At 34.4% G+C, this 14,802-nt stretch overlaps 1 protein-coding gene across 1 annotated transcript in view; it reads right to left on the reverse strand.

Annotated features, from left to right (window-relative positions):
* Positions 1-14,802, reverse strand: part of Hmgcll1 (3-hydroxymethyl-3-methylglutaryl-CoA lyase like 1) — a 133,623-nt gene that overhangs the window by 64,074 nt on the left and 54,747 nt on the right. Inside the window, exons 5-6 of the mRNA XM_048805735.1 lie at positions 12,624-12,772; positions 3,593-3,656 (exon numbers count right to left, since the gene is read on the reverse strand). Coding sequence (XP_048661692.1) covers positions 3,593-3,656; positions 12,624-12,772 — 213 coding nt within the window. The remainder of the gene's footprint in view (positions 1-3,592; positions 3,657-12,623; positions 12,773-14,802) is intronic.

Genomic DNA, 14,802 nt, shown 5'->3' on the forward strand with positions numbered 1-14,802 from the left:
TTTTTTTAATCCAGGTTACTAGCCTATGTCTCTTGATTGGTGAATTTAAGCCATTAATGTTTAGGGTTACTATTGATATATGGTTTGTACTTCCAGTCATGCTCATTTATTTATTCATTTTAATATGGCTAGTTTTTCCTCTTTGGTTATTTTTCCCCCCCTTTACTGAGATACCTCCCACTGTTAAGTTTTGAGTGCTGTTTTTCAGTTCCTCTTCTTGTAGTGTTTTGCTCAAAATGCCTTGCAGTGCTGGTTTTCTGGCTGCAAATTCTTTTAACTTTTGTTTATCATGAAATATTTTAATTTCTTTGTCAAATATGAAGCTTAATTTTGCTGGATACAGTATTCTTGGTTGGAATCCATTATTTTTCAGTGTTTGAAATACATTGTTCCAGGATCTTCTCGCTTTCAAATCTGTGATGAAAAATCAGTCGTTAACCTAATTGGTTTACCCCTGAATGTAATCTGCCTCCTTTCTCTCGTAGCTTTTAATATTCTCTCCTTGTTCTGTATGTTGGATATCTTCATAATTATGTGCCTTGGAGTTGGTCTATTACGGTTTTGTATGTTTGGGGTCCTGTAGGCTTCCAGGATTTGGCAATCCATTCCATCTTTCATGTCTGGGAAGTTTTCTAAGATTATTTCATTCAATAGATTGTTCATTCCTTTGGTTTGAACCTCTATACCTTCTTCTATCCCAATGACTCTCAAGTTTGGTTTTTTTATGTCATCCCATACCTCTTGGATGGATTGCTCGTGATTTCTTAGCATCCTTTCTGTGTTGACTATATTCTTTTCAAGTCGATAAACTTTGGATTCATTATCTGATGTTCTCACTTCTATTTGATCTAGTCTATTTGTAATATTCTCGTTTGAGTTTTTAATTTGGTTTATGGTTTCCTGAATTTCTAGGATTACTGTTTGATTTTTTTTTTAAATCTCTATCTCCTGGTAGAGTTCATTCTTTGCCATTTGAATTTGCTTATGTAATTCGTTTTCAAAGTATTCTTTCATTGTTTGGACTTGCTGTCTAATGGTTTCTCTAAGATTCCATTCCATCTGAGTCAGGTATGCCTTGAGTTCTTTCTCTGTCCATTTTTCTGATGCCTCTAGGTTCTCCTGTAAATATAAGTTGTCCTGCATTGTTTGTAATCCTTTTTTCCCTTGTTTTTCATGGTGCTCACGTTACTTTCCAACTCTGTTTGACTGCTGTGTTTCTGTTTTCTCCTATAAATTTGTTTTGAGTGGGAAGATGGCGACGAATAGAGTGCATCACCCCCATGTACCGTGTCACTGCGCAGGTGAATAACGAGTTAGAACGGCCAAAAGCTATCTTGTTAGGAATCTCCAGCAAAATTGGGGTGCACCGAAACCTTGAGGAAGGATTTCCATTACCCGAGGATCAATTACTGGGGCTCAATCGCGAGTGAACCATGTGCCCGGAGATTCAGGCTGATTGATCGGCGGTCCAGCCCGCAGCCAGAGAGTGCGCGGAGATACGGCGTGCCAGCAACACAGAGAAACGGCGCTGCGGATTCTGTGGGGTCCTGCCAACTGTGCCCTCACGGTGCTCCAGCCTGAGTTCTGGGTTTGAGATGGGGGAGAGAAACGATCCAGATCTGTCAACCACAACGGACAACCCACCGAGTAAGCCAGCGGCCACCATCTTGGAGAGCTGATGTCACCATCGCCAGTTTCCGACAGATCGCAGGAAGTTCAGCGATAGAACAGGTGTGTGACATTTAGCCCTTCTCACATACAGCGGGGAAATCACATAAAATCTCTCCCAGGCCTTCCCTGGGCGTGATTATCAGAGTGAGCGTGAATAGAGGCATGGGGAAAGGTAAATGCACCTGGCCTCCAACGCCCCCCTCCCACCAGCGGTGAAAACGAAACCTGTCTCGCCAGCTCTCGGAGGAGTGGCTATCGGAGGGAATCAAAGCAATAGGGAGCCGGTTCCCAATAGCCTCGCTCCACATCCAGGAAACTGCAGGCCCAGAGTGTAGCTTGAACTGCGGAGAGGTATCACACTGGGGAAGGCCTGGCTGGCAGGAGAAGCAAGGAGACTAGAGACCAGGAATAAACCTAAGCTAACAGGTTTGGAGAGACACCAGGTGGGGGAGGAGGGAGCGGCCTCACATGGATTGTTTCCTACAGCCAGAGGGCAAAATCTTGGCCCGGAAGGCACAGCACCACCTACTGGAAGCGAAGAAAATAGAAGCCTAACAGTGCCTTTTTTTAAAATTTTTAAATTTTATTTTTTTTAATTATTTTTTTAATTGTAATTTTTATTTTACTGTTTTTTATTATTTTTTTATCATTTCTTTTTCTTTTCTATTCTTTTCTCTTTCTTTCTTCTCTCCCTCTCTCTTTCTTGGTTTGCTTCCTTACCTTTTCCCCATCTTTCCTCTTAAGCATGATCACCCCGATTACGTATAATTTACTAAATGCAAATAGATCAATACTACGAGTCGGTCTATAGTCCGCCTAAGCCCTTAACTACCCCCAAGTACTCCTGTCTATTCTCTTGTTAATATCTGCCTGCATTTGAGCTACCCCCCAAAGAAGCTAACATATACTAACCTCCATACTATCAAATTGCCCGACCTTAACATAAAATCCTAAGTTCAAACTTCAATTCACTATATGCCATCAAAATCTATAGGCGTTTAATGAAACTAATGAATTTACCTTAAATCACAATTAAATCCAACATCTCTAAACATTGTCTCCCAACACAAAGGAGAGATATTGGAACTATAAAAACCAGATGTGATAGATCTTATTTGAAAAATCTGCAGCAAGTTTCAAAAGTTTGAATGAGGACATGAAAGAGGAGTGGCTTCAGTTGATGGAGTTTGTCCTGTCTAAATTTGGATTTTGTAATAATGCCATCTTCACTGCTTTAGTGCCACATTATTAAGTTTATTAAACCTTAAAACCATAGCAGCAGATTGTGTTAATATGCTTCGTTTACAAATGATAATCTGAGATACCCTAATATAATTCTCAATGAGGGCAATAAGGGCATTGCATTTATAAAAATAAAGGAAGAACTAGAAAATAAAAAACTTCAATAAGCAGATATTTAATGACTGTAATCTGTTGCTGTAAAATTGCTCTGGAAAAACAGAAACTTAATCACAACAGAAAGATCTACAGGATCACAAATGAACAAAACCCTGAAGCAGTGTACATTCAGATCTGACACCAAACTATGAAGGAGAAGCAACCAAGGCCAAGTTTAAATGTGTGGATACAAACCTGCCCCAACATTCTAAGGGAAAGGGGAACAGTCACTATTTTAAAGCCATATAAAAATGAAATGGAAGTTTGTATTCTTCTACCTTAAAGCACTCAAATCACAAGACTCAACTGTCATTTAACCTTGAAACATAGCCAACTGGTAGATCTTCAGTGTTAAAACAATTAAGTGAGCAACCCTGTCTTCAGTGACAGTGTCCATTCTACAGCCCTCTGTAGTCTTTGCTGTATAGAACCAATAAATCGTTTTTTAAAAATTTTTTAAGTCTACTTTTAAGAAACATGCATTATTTTACCATTAACCAAAAAGGCTGGAGATGTAGCTTACTTCTGTGACTTTTTGCGGTGTAATACTTCCCTCGTATGGGCAGCCCAAGGCACAAGACACATACCTAAATTTAAAATAAAAAGCAATATGAATATATATATATATATATATATATATATATATATATGGCAGGTTAAGTAGGTAATTTCCATTTTATGAAAATGAAACAACTAAAATACACCATGAAATTTCACTTTACTATCTTCCTTTATTATTATTTTATCATTAAACCAAACAAATAATTTTGGAGAATTTTCAATTAGTCCACATTTTTATCTTTCTAATAACTATAATTTGATGCATGTTATTTGATGGCAGATGGTGATAAAGTAACAGATCTTTATCTTGTGAACCTGTTGGTAATATAATAACATGTTAATGTTCAGAGCAGAAAATACTAGTTAAACACTTTAATTTAAATAATTGCATATATCCAGTTGTTAAATAGCTAAGTTTTCAGACATATCGATAGCCAGCATGTAAAAGACTAACTGAATTTCTCTGCACTTCCACCTAGATGTTCTGACCTCATTTTGATGCACTCATCTGTCATCCCAAAACTCTTGGAACTGGGCACAGCCTCAGAGTTCATCTTGTTTCTCTCTCATGGGCTTCCCTAAACAATTCCAAACGAAGAGTGTCTGATGTGTTTAAAAGTTTACAAATAAAGATATTCTATATGTCAGCTTCTTCAGCAATCCACTCTTATATAAAAGTCAGGCCTTTCTTGCAAATAAAATGGTCCCTTTCCATCTTAAATTATAAAGCTTCTGGAAAAGCTTGTTTTAGGTATATTCAGCTCATCACCAATCCCAAACTTAATTCAGAGTCTTTGCAACACTATTATTAAAATAGCGCATCATGTATCTGATCATCAGGAGTAGAACCAAGCCACAGAAAGGAGAGAGGGTTGTTGAGAAATGAAGATATAGTTCTTTGGGCCAGAATAAGAAAAATTTTAGATACACAGGTCCCTTGAATACCACACCAATGATGCTGGGCTTTGACAAGCCTCAAAATTATTTTGGGGCACTCAAAATTAGTAGGTAAGGTAGTTATGAAATAAGATTTTTCCCCCAGAAGTATAATCTCCCATGGAAGTAGTTGTCAGAGGAAAGATGCAAGAAAAAGCAAAACACAAACTGCTATTATATTTCTCTGATTTTATAAGCAGCTATTTATTGGAAGATATATAATGAAACTCATTATAGACTTTGGAGTACAAAAACAATGACATATTTATTGACTCAGAACATGTACATTGATTTCAAGATGTAACTTAAATTTTGAGTTATTAAAATATTAATAAAAGTTATGTTTACAGTTACATCTGTCGGGCCAGCAGTGTAGCTCAGTAGTAGAGTAATTTCCTAGCACTGTAAGGCCCTAGGTTCAACCCCAGGACTACATGCATAAATAAATCAACAAATAAATAGCCCTAGAATCCAGGCAAGCAGCTGTGATGACAAGGAAGGAGAAAGAGTAACAAGTTCAAGTAAAATTTGAAAGTTAGTCCTGGATAGGAAATCTATGTGTTTTCTCTTCTAGTTACTATACTCTAGGATTGTTTAGATAACTTTCTAAATTTAATTATGACATGTGAAAAGAAAATGTTTTTATTTGAACATAACATTGGAGAAGATAGTTAAGGATGGAAAAAAGAAGGATAGTTTGAATACATACAAGAATTAAAGTAACATATTAAACATATGCTGTATATTGATCCTGAACCCAAAACATCTAGATGTAAGTAAACAGATAGTCCAAGCCATCCGTTTATGTGTTTTCCCACAAAATGTGAATAACAACAAATAAAATAGAATAAATGCCCTAAACAAAACAAAACAGACAAACCTCTCCTCTATTCTCTACTCATTGCTTGACTGTAGCTAACTCACTGCCAGAATCCCAACTCTCACAAGGGCATTTTCATTCATTCAGTTTTTCTCACCAATGACCTTTCCAGGTCTATGGTAATCTTTGTCTTCACACTAGATTACATTTTATTTTCATATGCTCTTTTTTGGCCTTGCAAGTGTCTAATTTGACTTGTTCACATGTGGAGTACTTTCTCCAAAGCTATTTTGATGGTCCTCAACTACATTTTCTTATCTGTACTTTAGCACGCTACAGCAGGGGTTGACATGTTAAGGCCCAGGGACCAAATCCTGCCCTTTTGCAAATAAAACTTTACTGGAACACAGCAAGGCCTATGTTTACATAGTATATATGGCTGCTTTTGCACTAGAACACCATAGTTGTAATTGCAACAGAAACCCTCTGCCTACCCCAAATCTAAGCTACTACTATCTGCATGTTTATAGAAAAAGCACTATAAAGAAAAGTTAGACTCCTTTTTCTGACTTTAGAAAGGCCACCATCATTATGAAAATAATGCTCTACTTTGAAAAGTGGCTAAATCCATTTTCTGGACTTCTCTTCCCTAACAATCCATGACATTGGTTCTCAATTTTAACTGCACAGAATCACCTTGAGAGCATAAATAACAAATCAAGGACTTGTAGCTCTGTACAAGGAATGTAGCTCTGTACTAGCTCAGTGGCAAGAGAATGGCCCTGGGTTCATCCCAAGCACTGCAAAAACAAGGCAAAACAAAACAAAATCAACAACCACAACAACAAGGCAAAACTCTAAAACTTAACGATACACTAGAAACATATTAAATAAAAAAACAAGAATAGAATCTATTTCCCAGTATTTTTGAATTTTTGAGATTCTATTATTATGCCTAGATTCAAGTTAAAATACTTTAAAGCTTTCTTTGAAAGAAAATACCATAACTTCCTTCAGTAGTCCATCCTAGGTAAAACTGCTGCATAAAAACATTTAATAATATGCTGAGCTATACATTTGCTTCACATATGATAATCTGTATAATAAATTCATTTTATCAATGGCAAACCAGAAGCTAAGAGAAATTAAGTACGTTGCAGATGTAAATAAAGGTAAGACTCAGACTTTAAAACAAAAAGGTCCCTTGGGACAATCATAATGGGGCCCTGCACCACAGATTTCAAGCTACACCTAAGTACAGATCTTGACGGGCTTCTAGTGACCTATGCCAGACACCTCGAGTCATGCTTCAGGTTCAAGCTGGCATTCAATTATATTGTTTGCTATCTGAAAGAGATTTGAAAATGTTATTTTTAAATGGCATGATTGTATATAGAAAGCAATCAGAAAATTAAGACAATGGCAACTCAAGATATTTTTTTTTTCTCATAGTTCTACATTTCTTGGCTAAGCTCTCAAATTTTTAATGATCCCCTTTAATCTCAAAGACTTGAAATTTACTGAGTTGCTCTCCTACATTCCAAAATATTTGTCTCCATGACTCCAGATATTTTATTTCATTTAATAAAATCTAATATCATGGCTGTTTGGGGATAATATGAATCAAAAAACCAAAGCAGCAATGTGAAATTAATCTTCTAACCTTTGCTTTTATGATCTGGTTCTAAAATGTAAATCATCATAATTTTTTTGCCAACCCACTCAAAATTTATCTACGTTCCAGATAAATTGTCTGCAGAATTGATGAATGTACCCAGAGTATGAATTGAAGAAGACTAGTCACATGAGATGGGTACTGAAAAGAAGACACCAGACAAACAGTAAATCTGGGTAATCAATCCCCAACTTCTCTAGGCAGAGTTTAAATGAGTTCTTCATTTAGAGGAGATGTATATCCTTGTTCAATTCAGACACTCACAAATTTTTGAACCATGAATTCTACCCTCCACCACCACTGATTTTACTTTAATGTAACACCACAAAACATGTTAAGTAACACGGAAAATCCATCTGGCTAGTTCCCAAGGTACAACTCTGAGTTTGATTTTTGAATTAAGAGTATTTAATACTAAGTATATTTTATTTGAATTATCATGGGAAAATTAAGTAAGATTAAATGTAAGTTTATATAATGCTCCAGTATTTTTTCAGAGTACTTCTTCCAGGTATTCTTTATGTTCTGATTTCAAGTAAAGTTTCAAAACTTTTGTAAAAAAGGAAAAAAAAGCATTTTTCATAAATATATTTAAGAAATTCAGTTATTTTAAATTTGCATTTGAAAAATAATCTTTGCCTCACCAATTAAAATCTGTGAATATTCATTCTTCTATTTCATATAATACATGAATCTTTTTATAATTATTTCTTAAATTTACTATCAGGGACCTGCTTTTACATGAATTCCATGTAAAACATGCAAGAAATAGCATGTTGAAAATATTTCTAAATTGTTATGAGCAACTAACTATATGCAATAAGAACATATGGCATTCAATCAGAACCTGTTACATTAATTTCATACATTAGAGACAATTTTCTTGAAATTATTTATAAAAATTATAAATCCATTTCTTGCCCAGACATGCGAAGTTATGACCTAACAAAAAAATCATTAATAACAATAAGATTTTATTGCTATTAATTTTATTGCTAATTTTCATTTAGAATGAAGTTCTAAATTTCACTTAAAAATTCCCTCAGAATTTCTAAATGAAGGCTATTTAGACACGACTGTGCAAACATAGCTTACACAAGGTAACAATTGCTGGCTATGTGTTATTGTAGAACACAGCAGTGTCAGAATACTATGTAGGGCTAAATATATATATATATATATATATATATATATATATATATATATATATATATGCCTTCAAACAAACCATACATGTGAAAGAAAATAGGTTTAACAGATGCCTCATTTTTAGTTTTATGTCTCATATTTAATTACACATCTTGGTAAATGTTGATTTGAATTATTCTTCCAGACCAACACCTAGGCCTCAGTTTAATGGTAGAAGTTAAAAACAAACTCCTCTAGACAGCAAGAAGCTGCCCACTTATGAGAAGCAGGTGCTACATATGCAAGTGTATTCCACTTTAGTAAATCACTCAGTGAATGTATCAGTCATAGGAAATACTTGCTGCTAGGCACTATGTGTTTAAAGAACAGAGCCCAGAATATGGTGCATCATTATCTTACTCAATAGAATGCTATTACCCTCAGGGTTAGAGTCAGAATCCATAATAACACCCTGCCTTAGACAGGGAGAAGGACAGGGTACAAACAGCACAACATGATCCAGGTAGTTTGGCTAATTCAACAAAAAGTCTACAGGTTTTGAATATATATGTTAAATCATTAGTCATGTCTCAAACTGAAAACTGTTTTGATGGGGAGGACTGTGTCCTTACTTCATGTCATTTAGGAAGATTGCCATTTAAAAATCTGTCAATTATATAAAGCTGGGAAATACATTAAGTTCAGGAAGAACTTCCTAATAACGATGGTCTTATACTAAAGACTAATTGGATCACTAATATATGTGATATGATCTCTTCTGGAAACCTTTAAAACCAGACTTAATTTTGGGTGATAGTAGATAAAGAGATGGAGAAAATGAGTTCTCTAGCTCACCTCCTCCTACATATTAATAGGTATCATTCACATGTTACATACATGTAAACATTATCTTATCTGACAAATGTCTTTGTTTTCTGGATCTAAAAGAACTCTACGGATTGTCCATATTAGCTTAGTTATTATTTTGCCTTTATTCTTTTATCTCATTATTTCCAGTTTTACTTTTCTGGAAATTTGAGAAGAAATACAACAGGTCACAGATCAATATTATTGCATTTTGTAACTTTTAAAACAATGGATGAATAATTTTGTTGTTTCATAGGAAAGTGAAAAATTTACTTCACTGAGCTTTCAGTAGGTTCCGACTTTGAGAAGTTCAGTCATGAATCAAATTATTCTAGGCCATTTTGTAGAATAGCTTATCTAGGCCACTTTCTAGGAGAGTGTTCATGGTTTATGCTTTGATATACAGAGCTGCTGACCTTTTTATTTTTAATGTGCATTGATAAGCATTTAAATAAGGAAATTAATGGAACCCTAGTGGTAATTTTGTCTTTAAATTAATACCCTCACAAAGAAAGTGAGCATACAATTCATGTGACTTGATTAAAGAGAAGTTACTATTCATTTGAAACAAAAAGCAATAAATCCTAAGTGTTTTAAATGATGTATAGGGCATTATTTCACATCTGAGGCATTTCAATTTAACAGAATCCTGGAAAACCAATAAATATTTCTTTCCATAAATGCTATTAATAAGAGGAGAGAAAACAATTACATCCAGCACAAACTTTTGTGTTCCTTGACCTTCATAACCTTTTTAACTTTACACAAATATTAGATAAATAACCCAGATTTTTAAAACCTATGCCACATGAATTAAGTATTAAAGAATTAAGTACACAATTTAGATATTTCACTTCATGCATATATATGTATATGCAGCAGAAGTGTCTCAGAGATTACATGAAGTTCTGAATATGTCTAAAAATGTGTGCACACATATGTGATGTTGTGGTTTGGGAGGAGCAATTGGGCAAAAATCTTCCTAATTCTAATGAAAGCTACTAGTTAGTTCACATGAAAGTTACCTTTTTATAAAAATTTATATGTTTTTTGTGAACATTTATAAAGTGTGTACTGCATTCTAGCCTTTAAATCTGACAGCTGATGGCATAAATTTTCTGGATGATGATCAAGCACATATGTGATAGAACAACTGTTGCTATGTGAAATGAGCTGAAACATCTGAGTTTTAACTGGTGGAGATGGCTCTTTTCCTGACATAAATACCAATGCTTTGTGAATGACAATAGCAAGTACCTAAAGTCTAGATTGCAAAATAAAAATAATTTTTTTTCTTAAAAGACAAAAAAACATCTGTGGGAGAGAGAGAAGATAATTTAAAGTGCACAAATAGCTAATGAACTCACATGCTAAAAGGTATATTCCCGTAAAGGAATAGTGTTCCAGATAATCCAGAAGTTAATTAAAAAAAATCATATTTGAAAACACATATTTCTCTGCAGTGTTCTACAATAGAGTCTCCACTGAAGTTACTTTTTTGGTTTTACTGAGTCATTTCTCATCCATCTGTAGCCTTATCAAAGACTGCCAGGTTCTTAAGTCACAGTATGGTTAAAAGTTTCTTTACTGATGAGGCAATATTAATTGTCAATCAACAAATTTAAAGATGACTTTGGATTTCAATTAGTTCAGTTACATTAACCATTTTTTTATGAGAGAGCTAAAACCTAAGAGCTGACTTCATACAATTTGTTTATGTACATCTTTCAACATTAAAAATCCCTAGAGTTCCTGTTTAAAGAACAACACTTCTTACAGATTTGCCTTTTTTTCAACTTTCCAATGAAAATTACTTTAGAGATTACATTTCACATTTTAAAGACATATGAAATAGAATAGGGTCTTCTTAGTTTCCTTTCTTTTAAAGGTAAACAACACAAAACAACTTATTCATATTGAATTTAGGAACTTATAGTGTGTGCTTCTTTATATATGGTTATGTAAATTTTGCCTTAAAAATAAATATTGTTTTATGCATCTGGAAGGACATTAGCTTGCCTTTAAATTTTTTTGCTAGTTTTTCCTATGATATATATCTATTTTAATTACAAAAATAATTCCACATCTTAAAAAGCTCATGTTGAAGACTTACCACAAAAAGAGGAAAAAGTTTAAAAAACAACAAAACAGTTCACTATGGCATAGCCCAACTCTACTTATTCTCCAAATGGGCTTGACTCATTTCCAATCCTTTTCTAATATCCTCGGTTAAGGGTGATTCACTTGGCTTTCTCATTTACTATTCAATCATCCTGACACTATGGACTTTGCTCACCTCAACTAAAGGAAATACAATGTACATCTAAGTCAATTTCTGGCACTCAGTCTTCTCTTGCAAATACCATGCCTGTCAATTTATGATACTACAACATGTTTTTCAAATTTGTATATTTATGAAATCAATAGACATTTATGTAATGTCTTTCTTCAGTGACACAGACTTTATTTTGTGTGCTATATCACATAGGCATAATTGCAATACTTTTTGTAACTGCTGGTCCTGGTAGCAAGCAAGAACCAAGGTAGGAGTTCCTCTCTTCTCCCTCTGTCTCTGGCTCTCACAGCTACTAGGAGACCCCTTCTTTTTTCCATTTGTTTTCTACTACTCCGTCTTGTCACTGATTTGCACGCGGCTCCATGCTAGAAACACCAAAATGGAGACCTCAGCAGAACAACCACATAATCTTTAAACTCAGGTGACAAGGTTTACTATCCCATTCCCAAACTCCTGTGTGAGAAAATTGGACTTGTAGATCTCAGGCCAGGTGATTTTGTTTGTTTGTTTTTTGTTTTGTATATTTGGAATCTCCTGGATTGAAAAGCTGATAACTCAGACCATGAGCAATGCTGTTTTTACAAGAAAAAGGCAAGGCAATGAGAGAAGACCACTATCTTGTATATACCTGCATTTATAGAAAAAATATAGAATAAAAACTAGAGAAGAACTATTTGTGTTTGTATGCTGTATGCAGTTTGTCAAGTATTTTTAAACAGTGCTCTGCATGGTACTATGAATAAGCTTTGGGGTTATCCAGTGGAAGTAAGGAAGTCAGCAATTAAGGGGAAGTTGAATGGGTAAAATGATGTTCCCAACTTCCCAGAGCAGCTCAGAGGCTCGATGTTATGTCCAACTTATTCTATTAAAGTAATACATAAACTTGTCCTTAAAGAAAGTCATGCTTTTGAAAAAACATATTTGAAAACCATATTAGATGTTTCCTTCTTAAAACTGCTAGGACTTTTTATCAATATATCAACACACATGAAGTTGAGATCAAAAGATAGTTGAATCTGGAAAGCTGAGAGTTGATATAATGGTTAGTGCTGGAATCACATGCTAGTCCCTCTGATCTTAATTTCATTATACATTCCATAGGCCAGATACCCACTAATAATCATTAATAGCATTAATAATATGTGACTGTATAGACTGCCTTGATTAAATAAGGTACAAATAAGATATCCTATGTATATGTCTACAGAGTTCATAACTAAGCTGTAATAATAGATGCTAATGAAATAGAATTTGTGGGACTTTATAAGTACCCTCGAACTGGAATATTCATGTGCCTTGCAGACTTAACGACCTCTTCAAACTTTCCCATACTTTCTTCAATGGAACAATTAATATTCTTCTTGCTAAAGGATTCAGATGCAGCACCAAAAACTGATATCTCAGTGGCTCCAGCAGCAACCTGAAAAACATAAGTTAAAGCCAAAAGCAAAAATTTTCAAAAGTATAAATGATAGCAGAAGAGTAACTATTAAAGCATGCTTATGTTACCATTTGACTTAAAATTTAAAACTAGACTCCTCTCATCTTGCAACATACTCTGTTTTGAAAGGGAAAAATATTTTAATAACAGGATAATTCTATAAGTTCATATATCTATGAGGCACAAAAAACACAGAGATGATGTTCCAATTTAATTTTGCCTTTCAACATATTATCCTGAGAAATACTTCTACCCTAATTGTGGAAAATACTTTCACCCCAATAAAACCTTTATTTTCCACAGAAAACATTATTTTCAAACCAATTATTAAATTAGAGGATAGAAAACATTCTGGTTTTGTTTTTCTTCTTTTCCTACAATCCAAGAGAAAAATACTTTTCCAATTCATTTTGGATTTTGCCCCAAACTTTCCTTCCAACTCTTAACCTAGCTTCTATTGTTTTATGTCCTGACTGCTACAAGCACAGTCTTGTGTGTCTAAGTCTCTTAATCTTCCTGTCAGTTTTTAAGTTGAAAATATTAGCTAATATTTTCTTCCTTTGGCCCCATTTGTCATCTTCACTCCTTCCTCAAAGCTTCTCTATTGATTTGTTTTCAAATGTCAACTCTCCTGAGCTATATCCCCAGCCCTTTTTTATATATTTTATTTAGAAACAGCAACTCACTGAGTTGCTTACGGCCTAAGTTGCTGAGGCTGGCTTTGAACTCATAATTCTCCTGCCTCAGCCTCTTCAGCTACTGGAATGACAGGCATGTGCCACTGCCCAGCTTGAGTTTTTAAGACCTTCTCTTAATGCATCGCTAGCATTCTGCCTAAATTTCCCCACCCCATCTCTGATCCCCTCCTAATACAAAAAAAAAAAAACTGTCATCTTTTCTACAGCATTTTAAAAAATAGTAGTTTTTGTGCCTCTGTCCAAAATAAGTTTAGACCCTCTGAAATAAAATGTCTGTTCATTGAACACCTACTATTCACCAGTACTGATGTTTGCACTTTGCAGGCCATTTATATATATATATATATTTACCATCAATTCTGTAAGAACTATGATTAGGCCCATGTTACAGATGAAAATACTGTGGCACACACACACACACACACACAATCTAACTAGATAGCAAAAGCTCATATAGTAAAATTCAGGGAGCTATGTTTTGAGTATAACCTTTGACTCCCAAGCCATCTATTTCACCCCACTGATGGTACACTATCCTGAGGATGTCTTCTCAGTAACTTTCTTAAGGTGGAAAATGGCAACATTTACACATTCTTAAAATGCCTCTTTCTTTATAAAGTAATGGTTATATCAAATCAAAGGAATGAAAAGATAAATGGTTCTAACAGCACATATACTAATACGTAATACACTAACTAGGACTCTACAACTTCAGCTTTATACCATACAGTGCCAAATGCAGAAGCAAAGAACAATCATTAACACTAGAGTAGCTACAGTAGAACTATTGCAATAAGCCCATGTAAGCACAATACAGTAAGCTTCTGCTTAAATTTGGAATAGCTATTCTTGTATGTATAACTATTCAAGCTTTCACTTAAACATAAATCCCTAAATCACACAGAATCAGAAGAAAAACAAAGAAGAAGAAGAAAAGTCATTAGATGTACACACAAAGTTGAACTTCGTCTAGAGGGAGGAAGCAACAGAAACAAAAAACTTGTCCAAGAATTTTTGACAAAATATTTATCCATCTCAGGAATATTAATGACTTATCAATAAACGTTTGAGTTGTACCCTGTATTACCTACTTAAGAGGGAGACACAAAATACACTTTTAAAAAATTTATGACAATGGAGAATTTTACTTTTATATTTTGTTTCTGTTATTTTAATGTTTTGATTCTTAATTTTCTTGAATGCTTAAATTAAAAGAGCCAATTATGTAACACTTTGGTCTCTAACAATGCTGTGAGGGTACACCGCATTTCTACACATTCATGTTAGTATATTAGTAGTGTACTTATAAAA

Source organism: Marmota marmota, unplaced genomic scaffold (assembly GCF_001458135.2).
Source record: "Marmota marmota marmota unplaced genomic scaffold, marMar, whole genome shotgun sequence".
NCBI classification, from domain to species: Eukaryota; Metazoa; Chordata; class Mammalia; order Rodentia; family Sciuridae; genus Marmota; species Marmota marmota.